This window comes from Podarcis bocagei, assembly GCF_964188305.1.
Source record: "Podarcis bocagei genome assembly, chromosome: 3".
NCBI lineage: Eukaryota > Metazoa > Chordata > Lepidosauria > Squamata > Lacertidae > Podarcis > Podarcis bocagei.
The window spans coordinates 23,476,261-23,493,850 of NC_138127.1; the positions used below are offsets into that span (position 1 = coordinate 23,476,261).

At 40.8% G+C, this 17,590-nt stretch overlaps 1 protein-coding gene across 50 annotated transcripts in view; it reads left to right on the plus strand.

Annotated features, from left to right (window-relative positions):
• RIMS1 (regulating synaptic membrane exocytosis 1) overlaps window positions 1-17,590 on the plus strand; it is a 245,825-nt gene that overhangs the window by 128,014 nt on the left and 100,221 nt on the right. For 49 of the 50 annotated variants that reach the window (XM_081186852.1, XM_081186854.1, XM_081186896.1 and 46 more), the window contains 10 exons: window positions 867-934; window positions 1,402-1,512; window positions 2,581-2,680; window positions 4,871-4,994; window positions 8,131-8,177; window positions 9,623-9,735; window positions 11,239-11,369; window positions 12,493-12,664; window positions 12,773-12,929; window positions 15,852-15,923. In XM_081186852.1, the coding sequence (XP_081042978.1) occupies window positions 867-934; window positions 1,402-1,512; window positions 2,581-2,680; window positions 4,871-4,994; window positions 8,131-8,177; window positions 9,623-9,735; window positions 11,239-11,369; window positions 12,493-12,664; window positions 12,773-12,929; window positions 15,852-15,923 (1,095 nt within the window). The remainder of the gene's footprint in view (window positions 1-866; window positions 935-1,401; window positions 1,513-2,580; window positions 2,681-4,870; window positions 4,995-8,130; window positions 8,178-9,622; window positions 9,736-11,238; window positions 11,370-12,492; window positions 12,665-12,772; window positions 12,930-15,851; window positions 15,924-17,590) is intronic. The other variant, XM_081186899.1, reaches the window with a different exon arrangement.

Below are 17,590 nucleotides of genomic sequence, written 5' to 3' on the forward strand. Positions count from 1 at the left end.
ATGGAGCTAGATAGGCCAGAATAAATAGCCCAGTTCTGCTTGATGAAATGAGTTATATTGGGCCATGGGCTCATCTTGCTCTTTCTCTGATATGACTGTGAGGAAGATTTTGGTTTCACTTACCGTAACTGTAGCTTAAACCCAAAAAACTGGTTAATCGTAAGCATGGTTTGTTTGAAACAAGACAGCTTCAAAGCATGGATTACTGTGGTTTAATCAAACCACAGTTAACATTAATCATAGTTTAGGATTTGGATGGCCCACTAAACTCTGGTTAATCTGAAACTGTAGCAGAAACTTCTGATTTCCTCCTTGTGCCTGTGCTGAAGGAGAGAATACAAGCATCCAAACCTGGGTAGGAAGACTTGACTCACTCTGGTATTGCTAAACTATGATTTAGCACACATATGGGGAAGCTGTAGTCTTCTATATGTTGTTGAGCTACAACTCCCATTGTTCCTGACCATGGGCCACGCCAGCTGGGTCTGATGAGAGTAAAAGTCCAACAACACCTAGAGGGCAATAAGGTTCCTCAGACTTGATTTAGGATGTCCTCTGAATGTGGCCAATCTGAAGTATCTCCTTGTATTTTTATATGCTAGCAACAACAGCATCTTGAAACACTGTAATATAGAAACAGTTTTAACAAATTACAAACTCAACCAAAACATAAACTCAATCATCATGCAAGATCTGCAGTTGAATAGGGAATTGTATATTATTATTATTATTATTATTATTATTATTATTATTATTATTATTATTATTTCTAAATTCAAACACTAAATTCAGTTCAACTCATAATACAGTTAATGCATTTCCTTCAGAATACCCATTTCATTTCTTTCCTTTCCTATATATTCCAGGTGATTTGGATTATTACTGGCTTGATCCGGCCACGTGGCACAGTAGGGAGACATCTCCTATTAGCTCGGTAAGAAATATGCCAAATTGGTCTATTGGATTAAATTAAAATAAATGATTATTTTTTTATTATCATTATGGTGTTGGTTGGTTCTTAACATGATGATATGAAAAAAGACTGTGACATAGTTGTTTTTATGAATAATCCACAAAACATCTTTAATAGGTAGGATATTTTTGTAGAAAATCTGCTCCTTCATCCATTGAATAAACTTAATAGAAAAATATATGTTAAACCATAAGGAGTTGTGTACTTTGTCTTGGATTGTAAGTGTGCCTTTCATTCTAAGTACTATGCTGGAGACAGCAAACAGTTTAAATAACCAGCATAGGCAACATGCAGTCCATTGATAACTATAAAAATAGATGCCCAACACCTTTATTACCTCGGGGAAAAGAGTGTGGCTGTTTTACAGACTTGATTTGTATGATGCATAACCAGGAATTTGCTTCTCCTTGTTTGTTTATTTTTAATAGCATCCTGTAACGTGGCAACCATCTAAAGAAGGAGATCGCCTAATTGGTCGTGTTATTCTCAACAAGAGAACAACTATGCCAAAAGAGTCAGGTGCATTGCTGGGACTCAAAGTAAGTACTGTGGAGGTTGGGCTGTAAATTCATTCCAATATATTTTAGAGGTTGGCTATGGCCTCAGCGAGAGAACTAAGTGATGGGTGGTGTCTCCTCCTCAGGGTACTAATCTTATCTTTGGTTTTTGGACCTTGTGGTAGGAAAAGAGGAAAAGGCTGCTGAGCCAGTCCGCACCTTCCAAATTATGAAAATAGAATCATGAGCCATAGAACTATATTTGGCATTTCTGCTCCTTTAATGTCTGAGGCAGGGGCCTGACATAGATATAATTTGCAGATAGGCATACATTAGCTCAGCAGCCTTTTCTGACCTTTCTCTTCCTCCCTGTGAATTCCTAATATTGACAGATGAATTCCAAACTCCTTTCCAGATAGGGGAACATCTCCCTTCATTAAGAACAGTGAATGCATATTAGGTTGCTAGTTCAAATAGCCATGGACTGAGCATTGTATGCTTCTTTCATAGAAAGGTTCAAGCTGGCCATAACCTTGAATTAGAGTTTAATGGGAAGTGGAAAATAATAATCATAAGATTATCATCCTACTAGATCAGACAGATGGGCACATTAGTCCTGCATTCTATTCCCACAGGGGCCCAATCAGGAACCTATGTGATTCCTACTCAGGACGCGGTTAGAAGTAGCAATGCTTCTGGAAACTGCAGGAGGGGAGAAGGTTCCTGTGTTCGAATCCTGCTTGCTGTTTTCTCACAGGCATCTGTTTGGCCACTGTGAGAACAGGATGGTGGACTAGCATGAGCCATTGACCTGGTCCAGCAGGCTTTCCTAACATTCATAATCCGTGTTTTGACCTGGAATCTGTTTATATGAGAGCTTGTAGAAATATAGTTTTACATGTATAAGGCCTCTGAACATTACATAAAATATCACTTCAGCAAGGACTGTTTTAACTTTGAACTTGTGTGGCCTGTGTGTAAACATTCTGGTCAGCAAGTTGTGAGAGGTAGCTTGCAGCTGTCTATTGGATTAAATAGTTTTTCACTGCATTCCTTCAAATGTAATTCGCTGTATTCTGAAAACTGACACTTTCCCCCCCACCCACTCAGGTAGTAGGAGGAAAAATGACTGATTTAGGACGACTTGGTGCCTTCATTACCAAAGTAAAGAAAGGTAGCTTGGCTGATGTGGTGGGACATCTAAGAGCAGGTAATTCAGCCACTTTATTTATTTTTGATGTTGCGAAAACAGCACTACTGTTGTGTTTTGTGCTGCATTTACAGCAGGAACGCAGAACTTTTTCAGGACCAGATTTCCCCTAAACTTTCTGGGGGCCAGAGCTGGGTGGGGTCAGAGGCCAAAGCAAGCAGAGCAACAGATTTGACCCTTATGTACTCTGTACAGTGGGCTACCTTCCAGTCATGCAAAAGTCAGAGGTTCTTACATCTCCAGACAAAACACACCACTCGCCAACCTTCATCTAGGCACTATGATAGTTAGAGGACATGTTTCAGCCAAGCAGCAGTTCTCATGGGGAGTGTGGAGTGGGCTCAGGGCGGGGCATGGTGTGAGGACAGGGCTTGAGTCCTGGGGAGGGAGCAGGGCATAGGGAGAGTCCCAAGGCCCAGACGGAGAGGCCTAGAGTGCTGCATTTCATCTCCAGACGTGAGGTTCCCTTTCCCAATTTAAAGTTTGCAATAAAACATTTCAGTCTAATGTGATGGTAGCAATATATTGACAATCACTATCTTTACTGTTTGTAATAGGGTGCAGGTTGCCCTTAGAAGCAGCTACTTATATATGGGGGAAATTTAAAAAGCATTATATTTATATAAAGAATTGGAAGGACTTCCTTATGTGTGCATTAAACATTTAATAACATGTTTAATTTTTAAAACAGCATTTAAATATTAAATGTTGACGTTATTATCAAATTGCTTACGTGAGCAAAAATGGGCCCTAAATGAATCCACCCAGTTGAGTGCACTGATCCCCAGGAGAAGAAGCACCTTTAGGTTGCATGCTTGCCGCCCTCTGCTTAAGTGAACATGGAAGTCTGAAAATAAATGGATACATGCAGTTCTTCTGCAGATCTGCTTGGGGGCCAGAGCTGTGCCAGTGCCTGGACTCCCCATTCTGTGTTAGGCGGACAGAAACTTCGGAATACAGAAGGAAATCATCTTCGGTGCAGTAAAGGACTCCTTATAGAAAATGATGGGAAGTGATGAAAATTGGGGGCTTTGCAAATTTTTTGGATCTGTGGATTTTATTTCCATATAGATAGCTCAGTTGGTAGCACATGAGACTCTTAATCTCAGGGTTCGAGCCCCAGGTTGGGTGAAAGATTCCTGCACTGCAAGAAGTTGGACTAGGTGATCCTCAAGGTCCCTTCCAACTCTACATTTCTGTGATTCTGCGATTGTGTTTGTATTCAGGGTACACTGTATACAAAATGAACTGAACTAAGGTTTGACAGGAGGATCGTCAAACAGCAGTCTGCTTGGCATGGAAAAGAGCCAGGGCTCTTTGAGCAGCCTCTTTGAACATTGAAGCCCCTTAAGAAAGTGTTGGTGTTTGATTGGCCACTTGGAGGAGCTTACTTCTGTCCACATGCATTGGCCAAGAGGGTGCTTCTCATAGAATCATGGAATTGTAGAGTCAGAAAAGACCCCAAAGGTCATTTAATCCAACCCCCTGCAATGCAGGAATCTCCTGTCTGGCCGGCGTACAAAGAGGTCACTAGCATACACAGAAGATGGATTCTGTCGCAAATTTAGTTTTACACAATTAAAATGGATTAAAGTGCTCTGGCACAAAAAACCCACTTAATAAAGAGCCAGACATTTTATGATAGGGAAAGTGATGAGAAAATGCGCATGAAAAAAATGAGATAATGTTCAGTTGATGGAAAGTCATATAACCTTATTGCAACTAAACAAGATGAATGCTTAATAAATAGTGGGTGTTGTATAATGATGATGATGATGGTGGTGGTGATAATAATAATAATAGTAGTAGTAGTAATAATAATAATAATAATAATAATAATAATAATGTATTATTTCTACCCCTCCCATCTGGCTTGGTTTCCCCAGCAACTCTGGGCGGCTTCCAACAAAAGATTAAAAATACATTAAAACATCAGTCATTAAAAACTTCCCTAAACAGGGCTGCCTCCAGATGTATAGCCTGTGCATAAACAAATCAGAATGGATGCTAAATAAAGAGCAGGCACTGTATAACTTCTACACAAGCTTTCTGCAAACTTATCAGGATGAATATTCAATAAACTGATCATCTGTAAGCCTGGAAAAGAAAGCTTATTTATTTATTTGTGTGTACTTGTGCAAAGTGATATGAAAGGCAGGAGATGAAACCTCCCTTGTGTTTACATTCAAGGTGATGAAGTTCTAGAATGGAATGGCAAACCGCTTCCCGGAGCTACAAACGAAGAAGTTTACAACATTATTTTAGAATCAAAATCAGAACCTCAAGTTGAAATTATTGTTTCAAGGCCTATTGGGTAAGGTTCGAATCACTTGTTTTGTAAAATGCACAATGTTACATGTGGAATCTTGCCGTCATAACTATGTAAGCGTTTCTCTGTGTGACTCAGTCTGTGCACACACACATACATTCCTCCCCTCTCTCTCCTCTCTCTCTCTCTCTCTCTCTCTCTCTCTCTCTCTCTCTCTCTCACACACACACACACACACACACACACTTTCCAGACATTTCTCAGGAGAAAGTAAAGGAGGTGGTTTAACTTGGAGGGCTCCTCGAACCCTGGGGCGAAGGAAGGCGTCATGACACCCGGGGCGGGCGTCACTAGGTAGGGTGCATGTGCGGCGCCGCTACGTATGATACATGCGCTGTACGTAGCGACACCGCACATGCGCTGTGTAGCGGTTTGCAGCCAGTGCCACTCAACCACCGTACGGACGGTGCCGGGATCCCTCCGTCGCCGCTGCAGCCATCCGTACGGTGCTGGAGCAGCGCCAGCGGCAAACCGCTATGTACAGCGCATGCATGTGACGTCACACATGCTCTGTACATAGCGGTTTGCTGCCGGCGCCGGGATCCTCTGCTCATGGCTGCAGCAGCGAACAGAGGAGCCTCCACATGTGGCCGCGGCGGCACGATGACTGCTCGTGCCACCGAGAGCCCCTCACCCCCGCAGATATGGAACCTGGGGCGTACCACCCTCCACCCCCGCTGCGACGCCACTGCCCCAACCCATGTCACCATGTCAATCTCCTTTTAGTTTGTGGAAGGCAAATGTTTGCCAGAGGAGCCTTTTGTATTCATGAACTCCCATCCCCCAACACTCATTTTAGAATCCTGATTTTCCATGAATGCATGAGGCTTCATTTTGCAGCTTGTCTGCTTTCACGAGCTGGAAGGTGATGAGATGAGTGACGGAAGAGGGGCACAGCTTGCATGGTTATCTTCACTGGATGTCTACCTTCCCCTACATTAGGAATGCTGGAAGAGGACTATTGTTGCTGTAATATATGCACATAGCTATTTTAAGAATAAATAAAATGGACAAGGACTGAAGGGGTACAACCACTGTTAAGTGGATTGACCTCTTGAGAAAACCACATTGCTCTGTATAGAGGTTGGGCAGGGATGTGCGGTGTTTTAAGAGTTGTAGCTCTTTATGTGCCATTTTATTTATATAAAAGTGGAGGGTTGGGTTTCTGTGGCATTACTGTGGCACAGACAACAGTTCCCTGGATTCTGTGCAACCCACAATACTTCTTTGTTTATGTGAGAGAATAATCAAGGCTTGTGTGCAGAAAGTGGCTTGCCCATATCATACAGTTCAAAGCTATTGAACAAGTCTCTATGCACCATATCTGGACACATGCTATGCCTAAGACCCCTGGAAGGGACTAGCAAAATCTCATGCTGCCAGGGGACTTTATAGATTCTGGTGAATCCCCAGCATAAAATTATGGTAAATCCCCACCCAAGTGTAAAACTAAAATTTGTGGATGAAGGTAAAAATTCTTGTGATATACAATCAAAACTGCTCAAGGGCAAACAAAATATTTTTGGACTGAGAGCCACTAATAGGAAGCATGTTTTGCTGTTTCAGTGGCTAATGTATAAGAACTGCATGTAAATCTGTAACATGATGCTATACATCAGATGTGGGAAACCTTTGGCCCTCCAGATACTGTTGAACTACAGCTCCCATCATCACTTACCATTGGTTAGGCTTCCTGAGGCTGATACATGTAGTTCAGCAACATTTAGAGGGCTGAATGTTCTCCACATCTGCTGTACAATGCCCATTCAGAAGTAAATCCTACTGAGTTCAAGGGTGCTTACTCCCAGGTAACTGTGTTTAGAATTGCAGCCCTATTTAGGGATATATCAGTTTCCATGTGTATTGTATTTCCATGTGTATATACTTTTATTATTATTTTTTACCTTTTCCATATTTTCTTGGTTTTTTCTCTGTTATTGTAAGTTTTTTTCATAGGCTTCATTCAGCAAACTCCTTGAGACGCGTGTATAGAAACTTCTAGTGAGTTACACAATTTGGGTCATTTCCAAAAAGGGGGAAAGTCAGAATCACTAGCTGTAGATAGCTGTCCCCCTTCTGTTCTCTAACGTGTTTCCCTTTGTTGTGTGATTTTACAAATATTGTGGAACATTCAACTGCAATAGTAACCTGATAGTGTGTTCATACTGAAGTTGCTGTCTGTGTTGTAATCATTGTCAAACCCAAATGTACATTAGAGCTGTGTCCCTTAGGATCATCACGTTCTATTGTAAATCCCAGCTTTACTAATGGAAAAAAAGGAATCACGTTTGGAAATTAGGAAGGAGGGGGGAAAGTTTCATGAATGGGGTGTGGGATTTTGTTATACTTACCTTATTTTTGAGGTGGCCAAAGTCTTCTGTGAATGTCCTTTCATTCTACAAATCATCTCTCTGGTGCTGGAATTTTCAGCCTTCCTAGGTGTCTGTAACTTAAGAAAATCTCAGCTGGGCTTTCCTGTAAGCATGGGAATGTGGAGAGACTGCATACATTCCTCCTGATAGACTGTTGTTTTTGTTGTTAAATGTGATCTTTTCGCTTTTAAAGAAATCAGTGCAGGGAGGATTTTTTGCTGAAACAAAATCAGCAAGTGCAATCCCAGGGGCTTGACAACATTTCCCACACTTTAGCTAAAGCCTAGATGGTGGTGTCATAAAGTATCAGTCCCTGTAGGGCTTTCTCAGATCAGGAAATACAGGCACCCAGGAAGGCTGCAGACTACTAGAGAAATGTGTAATGGAAAGAAACACACACAGTGCCCTCATCTCCCTCACAACAATTAGGTAAGCTCAGCCCTGTGCCATCAAAATTCTAAAGAAAATTGAAAGACATTGTAAAGCAACCTGGGAATGAAGAAGGAAGATGAAGCCTCTTTTGCAAAAACAGAGGATAGGTTTCGGCATAGCACTATGAGAGAAAAGTTAAATTAAAAACAACAATATATCTAACAAAGACCTGTAAGTGGGGGATTTTTCAGGGCTATGAGTGAAAATCTGAGGGTAATTGTTGTTGAAAATTAAGTAATTACCTCCCTCTAATGTCTATGTATTTGTTTTGTAGAGAAGCTGTTCAGGTTTTTCTAATTTTTCTATACCTATTTTAGTGACATTCCAAGGATTCCCGAGACTTCTCATCCTCCACTAGAATCTAGTGAGTATTTCCTTTGTTCTTGCTTATGCTTAGATTGAAATAAAATTATTTAGAAGAATAGATGCAGCATTATGCAGTCTGTAAGCACAATCTTTGTCTAAAACTACTTTTGATACCACTGGGTTCAGTCCACAAAACGTTGGTGCTGATATGCCTACACTTTCAATGGTGAGAACTCTCAAATGTCACCACCTGAACTGATGGTTTGAATTCACTTCCAAGAAACTAGCTAGATTGTTTCTTCTGTGGTGTGGTAAAATTCCACATAAAAATGAAGCTTTGACAAAAAAGAGTTTTTCCATGAGAAAACGTAACTTAGGGTCTTCCTGCGCCATCATTTCCCTGAATTGCAAATGTGTATTAACTTTCCCTCCAGGTTGTGTTTCAGTTGCAAAAACTGAAGAACATTCAGCAGCTGTTGTGTGGTATATAGTTGCACAATCATAACAGGCCCATAAGAGGTCATAATCCATTTTTCCTGCATGTGCCACATGAATATTTGTGAAATTTAGGGTGATATCCAATGTTAGTTCTCATCCCATCAAGTTCAATAAATTTGCTCAGAGTACAACTTAGCTGAATATCACTCTTAGTGATATTATTCTCTGAACACCTTTAGCATTCCACTACCAACTTTATTTCTGATTAACAAATGGTGACAACAGTACTCCCTCCCACATCTTATTCATTTATAAAATTATTTATGAGGCAAATTTTGGCCGAAAAAAATGACCCCCAAGGCAACTTACATTTTGCAAACCTTTTATTTTAAAATTTAGATAATATCTTTGAGACCTATAGCACTCTCCAAGTTTTAGAAAAGAATGTCTTGCCCATTCTTATTCTTTATTATTACTATACTGTACAGAGTATGTTCTCCCCTGTAGCGAAATTATCTGTCCTCTTGATATTGGATGGAATATTGACATTGAAAATAGCTTCAGGATTATTACTTGACTGACCAAGTGGAAAGGCTGTCAGTGTTCTTATTTTGTTTTTGCATCTACTCAAAATCAAATGTTTTGTTGAAAATCCATCATTTAATGACATTTATCAGAATTTTCAATTCCCCCCCTTCCCTTTCCTGCTCCTCTATTTTTCTATCATTTTCCTTTCTATAAAGATTTGAAAATAAATAAATGTGCAGCTATGGAAAATGGGCTACAAAGGGAAGGTACTTTGTTTCTTTTATCATCACCATCATTGCTGTTGTTATTTTGGTGAAGACCTTTTTGTCACCCTCCCCTCATTTATTTTGAAAGAGAATCATCTTTCTCTTGTTGAATAGTCAACCCATTGGTTTCGGCATCTCAGAGTAGTTGGTTCAGTGTGTGCAATGTTACATGTTAAAAGCAGAAGCAGTAATGAAATTGTTTTGGGTGTATCTTGCATTAAACTGCTGTCTCTTCCACCTCACATTCTCTCCCCCCCCCCCATCCTTACAGGTTCTAGTTCATTTGAATCTCAAAAAATGGAACGGCCGTCAATTTCTGTTATTTCCCCTACTAGTCCTGGAGCCCTAAAAGATGCTCCACAGGTCCTGCCTGGGCAGCTCTCTGTAAGTACAAAATGGTGTTCACCGGCAGCACATTTCGTTTGCTGTTTTTGTTCAGGTATAGGTTACAAAACTGAGCAGATTAGGAGGAAAATGTCAGTGAAAATTTTAGCCTTTCCTTTTTGTTTTTTATTTGACATCTGTGCAGCCTAAATTGTATGCAGAAAATGTTTTTGTTGACATTTTGGAAGCAATGCTTTTGTATGAACGTTCAGCACTAGATCATCCATTGATGACTTGGATGTATGCATAGGCTATCCCAGATATAACACCACACATACAACTTCCACATTACTTCCTGTCCTCTTGATTTCTCCACACTTGATTGCTGCGCGGTCAGATGTGTGAACTGACTCAATGAAAACACCTCCATGTATAGCAGGGCTGGTTCTACAATGCAGCAAGTTGTAGGAGGGTAGATGAAGGTGAGAACTGGTGCGGCAAGACTTTGGCCCTAGTAATGGGTGGCAGAATCACTTTGGGCAGCAAAACATACTGATCTGGGGTAGCTTATTTACACATGCAAGTCATCCCATGATATAACAGTCATCAAGCGATAAACATGCATTAATAAGAACATAATAAGAGTTCTCCAGGATCAAACAAAAGGTCCGCTTAAGTTTGACATCATGTTTCCCACATTGGTCAAGCAGATGCCTTTGGACAGCTGGCAAGTAGAGGCTGAAGACAACTGCCCTCTGCCGTTGTTGCTCCTCAGCAGCTACTGGTCAGTGGCATCCAGGTTATCTGAAAGATCTCCTCATTTTATCCTCTTTAGAGGTCTTGTGCTTCAATCAGCCGCTTAGGCTGGCAGAATTTGCATTACAACAGATGCCACATAATACCCATTCTGCTTTTGTAAGAATTGAAACTCCTTGCCTATTGATATCAAGCAGGCCCTTTCAATGTACTCTATTTTGTGCTGAGCAAAAACATTATTGTATAGACAAGCCTACCCAGATGTTTAGAAAGTTCACACATGCTTTTCAATTGTCTTTTAAATCTGCAAACTCTCTATACAAGGGGGAGGGGGAATTGCTGTCTGTTTTAGCTTTTCGTTGATCTTAATTACTGTGTTTTATTTCATACCTGCCCTGTAAACTGTCCAGGGATATAGCCATCATGACTATTCACCATTAACAGGCTCATCCTCTATGTCTAACCCTCTTTAAGGCATCTGAGCTTGTGACCATCACTGGTTTCCTTTGGTATTGAATTCCATAAATTAATTAAATGCTATGGAAAGAAATACCGTTGTCTGTCCCGAATCTCCTGCCCATCAGTTTCAGTGGATCATGCCCAAGATCTTATCATTTAATCAAGTATATTGTGGCTAGGCTTAAGGGAGGAGTGGATATTTAAATTTACAATACTGTATTTTACTTTTGCCATTTTAAAATGAGCATATTTTTACCCCAGCTCAAGTTTCAAGGATCTGATTGGATATGAATCCAAATGAATGCATTTTCTGGACTGATAACTTACAATTATTTTATAAAATTTTAGGTAAAGCTTTGGTATGATAAAGTTGGGCATCAGTTAATAGTGAATGTTCTCCAAGCAACAGACCTGCCACCCAGAATAGATGGACGCCCGAGAAATCCTTATGTAAAAATGTATTTCCTTCCGGACAGAAGGTAGCTCTTTAAATGAAAAACATGCTCTACTGAAAAAATAGTTTGAAAAAATATATTGCTATATGTTTATATGCTTTTCTAAAAGAGCCATGAAAAATCAATCTATGAATGGCCCTATATTTAGAGTAATTTACTCCAGTCTCCTCATGGAGACTCCTCATGTTCTAAGGGCCATCTTTGAATAAGGGTTAATACCATGAACTGTATCTTTTATTGGGGGAGCAGTTAGAATCCTTTTTGATGGAAGGGATTTGTAGGAAAAGAAACTTTCCACAATGGAAAGTTATCCTGGCCCAATAAAAGAATATTCACCACACCACATCTTCCCTTCCAATGTTATCCCCCCTTCTCCTCTTCAACCTTATGGGTGGAGCTGATTTATCCTTTTATCTGTCCCTTTCCCATTAAGTGTGTGTGTGTGTGTGTGTGTGTGTGTGTGTGTGTGTGTGTGTGTAGACAGATAGATAGGTGATAGATAGATAGATAGATAGATAGATACAAAATACAGTAAAAGTATTTTTGTCCAATCCTTGGTCTTTTATTTTGAGTGCAACTTTTGTACCAAACACTCAACCCCTGGCTTGTGTTACCGATAATTCATTCACTAAATGGACTTGGGGTGATGGATAACTCTCATAATGGCTTAGTTCATTTGCCTGCCCCTTAGTCCTTCCACTCACCTAGGGCCTGAAACTCAGTGGTACAGCATCTACTTTGATTACACAAGGCCCCAGATCCAATCCTTGGTATTTCCAGGTAGGGTTGGGAGAGAACCCTGCTTGATGATCTGGAGAGAAACTGCCAGTCAGTGTATACAAGGCTGAGCTAGACGGAACGGTGGTCTGACTCAGTTTAAGGAAGCTTCCTATGTTTATAGTTGCTGGACAACCTGAATGTCCCCTTTCAGCCCTTTTGACTGTTGAGTGTTCTTGGCCTGGCAGCACTGCTCTGTGGCTGAGAAACAAGGCCACCAGTCAACTGAGTAGTGCTCCCTTACCTCACTTTGCAGCTACCAGGGGTAGCCCAGCAGAATAAGTATGGTAGTAGTAGGGGGTGAGTCAGAGGCCTTGCTTCCTGCATTGTGATTTACAACAATGTTTTGTTTTTTCTTTGTTTGTTTCAGTGATAAGAGTAAGAGGAGGACCAAAACGGTAAAGAAAAGCTTAGAACCAAAATGGAACCAAACTTTTCTCTATTCCCACGTGCACCGTAGAGATTTTAGAGAACGGATGTTGGAGATCACGGTTTGGGATCAGCCCAGAGTGCAAGAAGAAGAAAGCGACTTTCTTGGGGAGGTGAATGTGCATACGTTGGCACTGCAAACTAGTTCTGTTTTAGACATGTGACAGGATCTCCAGAGCGTTTTGTTTTCTGTTGATGAAGCTTGTTCCCTTTCCCCATAGATCCTTATAGAGCTGGAGACAGCACTTTTAGATGATGAACCACATTGGTATACGCTGCAGACGCATGATGAATCCTCACTACCTCTGCCTCAGCCATCACCTTTCATGCCAAGGAGACATGCCCATGGTGGAGAAAGCTCCAGCAAAAAATTACAAAGTAGGTCCACGGCTCCTTTTTCTTTTCGGCTAGTTTGTTATGATAACAAAGGTGTACTAACACCTTTAGAACATGTAAGCAGCTGCCTTCTTTAAAAGGTTCCGGAGTTTTACTTGAATAAGAATGGGTGTGAAAATTTCAGCTTGGATCCTAAGATAAGTTTAGGACGTTCACAGAAGAAAGGTTTTCTCACCGCTGCAGCCATCTGCATCTAGGGATGGGGAAGAAATTGAGTTCACATTTAAAGACTAATCTACGTTAGTACCACTTTCTGAAACAATATGCTTTAGCTGAGATTCCAGCATTGCAGGGGGTTGGACTAGATGACCTTTGGGATGCCTTCAAACTCTACCATTCTATGATTCTGTAATTCTATGCAAACTGAAACATCACTGTGCTTTGAAATTTGCTCTTCTCTGAATTTTGCAGTAAATTTCTCCAGCCAAGAAACGTGTACAAAAATGCATCTGCAGTTGATGACTGAGAGAAACCAATTGACAGATTCAATGATCCTGTTTTGCCACCTACCAAAAGCCTCTCCTGAATTATGTGGGACGTGTACAGGGGGCTGCTGGGGGAGACCCTCTAGAGCAGCTTTTTTCAACCTTGTGTCTCCAGATGTTGTTGGACTACAACTCCCATCATCCCTGACCACTGGTTCTGCTAGCTAGGGATGATGGGAGTTGTAGTGCAACAAGCCCTAGAGACACAAGGTAGAAAAAGGCTTCTCTGGAGTGTCTTTTTGGATGTTCACAGGTGGCTACACAGTGAGGGGAAGAAATTCCCCACCCCCAGCAAAAGTTCTCTTACCTTAGGATCCAAGCATTGATAAGCAACAGCGCTGAGCAGCATACACTCCCTCAGTGACCTTTACTGTTTCCATATTAGTTCACTTAGCTTATGCCAACTTGGTTGTTGCTAACACAGTGTGGCTGTCATCTCCAGTCCAATTTATTTCTAAAGCAATTTCACTGTATTCAGCAAGTGGGGTCCTGTAAATGTCACTGGAAGATTATGACATTTGATTCTTGGCTGTTGGCACTAATATTCATTGTATAGCTCTGGCTACTGCATTTGTGGCAATGTATTTGAAACTCTGTACTAAGTCCAACGAAAGGTCAAAGTTCCTTTGACTTTTAAACAACTTTCAGGACCATGACTGTTCTCTAGCCCAGAAAATGTGTACATTTAATGGGAGTGGGGAACTCAACAGATTCCAAGAAAAGAAGTCCATGAAAAGCTGAACTTTCAAGCCCTACATGGTTCTTTAGCAGCTAGAAACACTGGATTTCAGGCATGGAATGTAACTTTAGGCTAGGTTGGGTATGGGTTATGAGAGGCCCCTACCAGTCACATGGACCGGGGAAGGCGGGCTTACATACAAGTTGCTGGAAACTACAAGAGCAGAGTGCTTTTTGTGATTGGTTCCTTCTTGCAGGCTCCCTGTAGACATCTGGTTGGCCACTGTGAGAAAGGGTTGCTGGACTAGATGGGACTGATCCAGCATGCTGTTCTGTTAACAGCCTCTGACACAATATGGTGACGGTTGTTGGATAATATGAACCCACAACCTTATGGATCATTTTAGTAAGACAATGTTGCACTGGTATGTGAGGCAGAGCAGTCAAGTTCTGCCCCTCATGGCAGGCATTTAATTTCACTTTTCCACAGCTATGCAAGTTACTGTTTGCACTGCTGTAGATAATGTCGGCCTACTCATCCAGGCTGGCACAATTTTTTTATTTCAACAGAACTTGCAGTAAGTATACTTGGGACTGGTGCCATTACCCAGGTACTATGTCTCCTTTCTGAGCCATTTTACAATAGTTTTTTTAAATATATATATATATATATATATGCTTTCGTAGATTTTCACGGGTACAGGAATGCAGGTTTTGGTGTCTTCGGGTGTCTTCCCGTGTAAGAGTTGGGGTGTCTAGGCGACGTTTCGACGAGGTCTCACTCGTCATCTTCAGGCTGGTGCTTTCGGCTTCTTGTTACTAGAACAGAGCAGGATCTCAGTGTTTGAGTTCCTATAAATACTGTTGAGGGGGTGTGGTGTATAGCGTGACGATACGTCCCGCCTGCCAGACATCTGGAAAATAGCCCTCCCCACAAAAACCGACACCAGAACCAGAGGCACACAGAACGCCATCTCCAATCAACCACACCAGACCCAAACCCAGACCCTCTCCACAGATAAATTACAGACACCATCCAGTAGCCAAACCATAGTGGCACCTCCGGATGCTGCACCCCCCTGCAATCCCTACACAGATCTGGCTGGCACAGGGCACAAAACCACAGCTCGCCCCTATACACGAAGCCAAGCCAGAGCACAACTAAGTGCAGTACAGCCATCTTCTCAGAAAAAACTCTTCACAAGGTCAAGAGGTCAAGACACGAAAGCTTTAGCAACTAATCCACACCTAATGACCCTCCTAAGTGGTACTCAGAATATCACTCAAGAAATCACTCAAGATATCCCTCAAGTAATTAATGAACAAAAGAAGAAAAGACACACTAACCTGGGAACTTCCTCTCTGCCCAGAACGTTGGAGGCTATACACCACACCCCCTCAACAGTATTTATAGGAACTCAAACACTGAGATCCTGCTCTGTTCTAGTAACAAGAAGCCGAAAGCACCAGCCTGAAGATGACGAGTGAGACCTCGTCGAAACGTCGCCTAGACACCCCAACTCTTACACGGGAAGACACCCGAAGACACCAAAACCTGCATATATATATATATATATATATATATATATATATATATATATATATAAAAAATCTTGTTTTTAAATATGAATGCATCCCATATTTGACTCTCCATAATGACAAGAATCTTTACTTAAACTTATTTCTGCCCTTTACAAAAGAACCAAGTATACAGGTATCTATTTGCCTTACTGTTGCACAGGATCTCAGCGAATCAGTGATAGTGACATCTCAGATTATGATGTTGATGATGGTATTGGAGTAGTTCCTTCAGGTGCGTGGGTGAAGAGCATGGTCCTACATCCTTTGCTTTTGCTTCTCCCTTCTCCCTTCCAGTTTGGTTTTCTAGAGTTTTCAAAGATGATGAATTGGGAGATTATGTTTTCTAGAAAGTAGTTAGATTCTTTATTCCATGGTGAACCTTTTTAAAAAATCTGTATTGTGTATGAATTGCATTTATGTATTATGCATTAATAAGAAATGTTTATATCCTGCCTTTCTGCTGCATCAGGGTTCCTTACAGCAGTTTAAAACACAATAAAATCTAACAAAAATCAATCAGACAAACAAATAAAAAGCAACAGCAACAGTGGCATGGCAATCTTGATATTTCTGTTTATACAGCTAATAAAATTGTGGATATTACAAGGGTAGAGGCTGCTTTTTGAAGCTATTTTTCTGTGCATAAGAAAAAATGCAAAAAATAAAAAATGTAATTAAAATGTCTAACTGAAACATGTTGTCCATTTGATGCATTTGCTCTTGCTTATATCTTAGACAGGTTCACCATGGAATATATTGAAAATGCATGACTGTATATTAAGTGCATGAAGCATGGCTATATCTTTTATAATTCTCATAAGCACTCACAAGTTATCATTATCCAAAATGTGTGCATAGAGGGAGACTCTCAGTTGTTACACAGAGACAAAGATAAAAATTGCTCAACATTGCTGCAGGTTCTGAGAATATTTCTTCTGCTGCCAATCACTTGCCTGAACAAGAAAAGCAGCTTGAATTGTTAAAATATTTTGGTGATCAGCTGCAGTACTAATTTTCAAAAGCCTTCCATCTTTACTATGGTTGTCTAGTATTGTGGCCAATTTAATCTTGACTAGTATATATATATACTTCTTTGAACATGACACATCTAATATGATGTAGTTTGCCTGTGTCTACAAACTCATTTTAATATTACTGACAAGAGTTGCTTATCACATTAAAGATGTCAGTGAAGTTCTCTTTAACTAGAGATTCAAGAAGGATGACAAAAATAGTAACTTAGGCCATTTTGGACATTTTTTCTGGAACAGTACTTGAGCACAACTGCATAAATTACCCCATTAGCTTCAACAGCGGGACCTGAAAAATTTGAACGTTGTTTTATATTTACTGACTAACTGAGTACCAATGCCCCTAGGGAGTTTAATAGTGACTTTTAATGAAAGAAACATACAGTTTCCTTTTTCTGTACTTAGGTTTTCTGTGTATGTGTGTGAATCCCTGGTTTTCTCCAAGATAAGAATGCGGTTCAATTAACGTCAGAGTAATTGAAACTGTGGGAGGGTGCCCCTCCCGTCCTGGTCATTCTCAGCAAGTTTTCTACACACAACGCACTGCATCTTCCATTCCACATAGCTGTCACACAAAAATTACAAGAGAGGTGCATGCCATATGCTTTGGATGTATACATCTTCAGAATGGTTCCCTATAATCTCCCTTGTTTCCTGCCTCAAATCCGAAGTCCCCTATGGATCCTTCATGTAGCTTTTCTTCTAACTAAAGGGGGCTAATTTAAAGAGCTTGAGCTGCTGCTTTCTTGTCATGCTATCAACTTGGTCTGAGGGACTTCATTTAATACAAGGGTAATCCATGAGCGGTCCCCCCCGATACTGCTAACCTCTAACACCCATCATCACTGCCTTTTGGTCAAACTTTGAG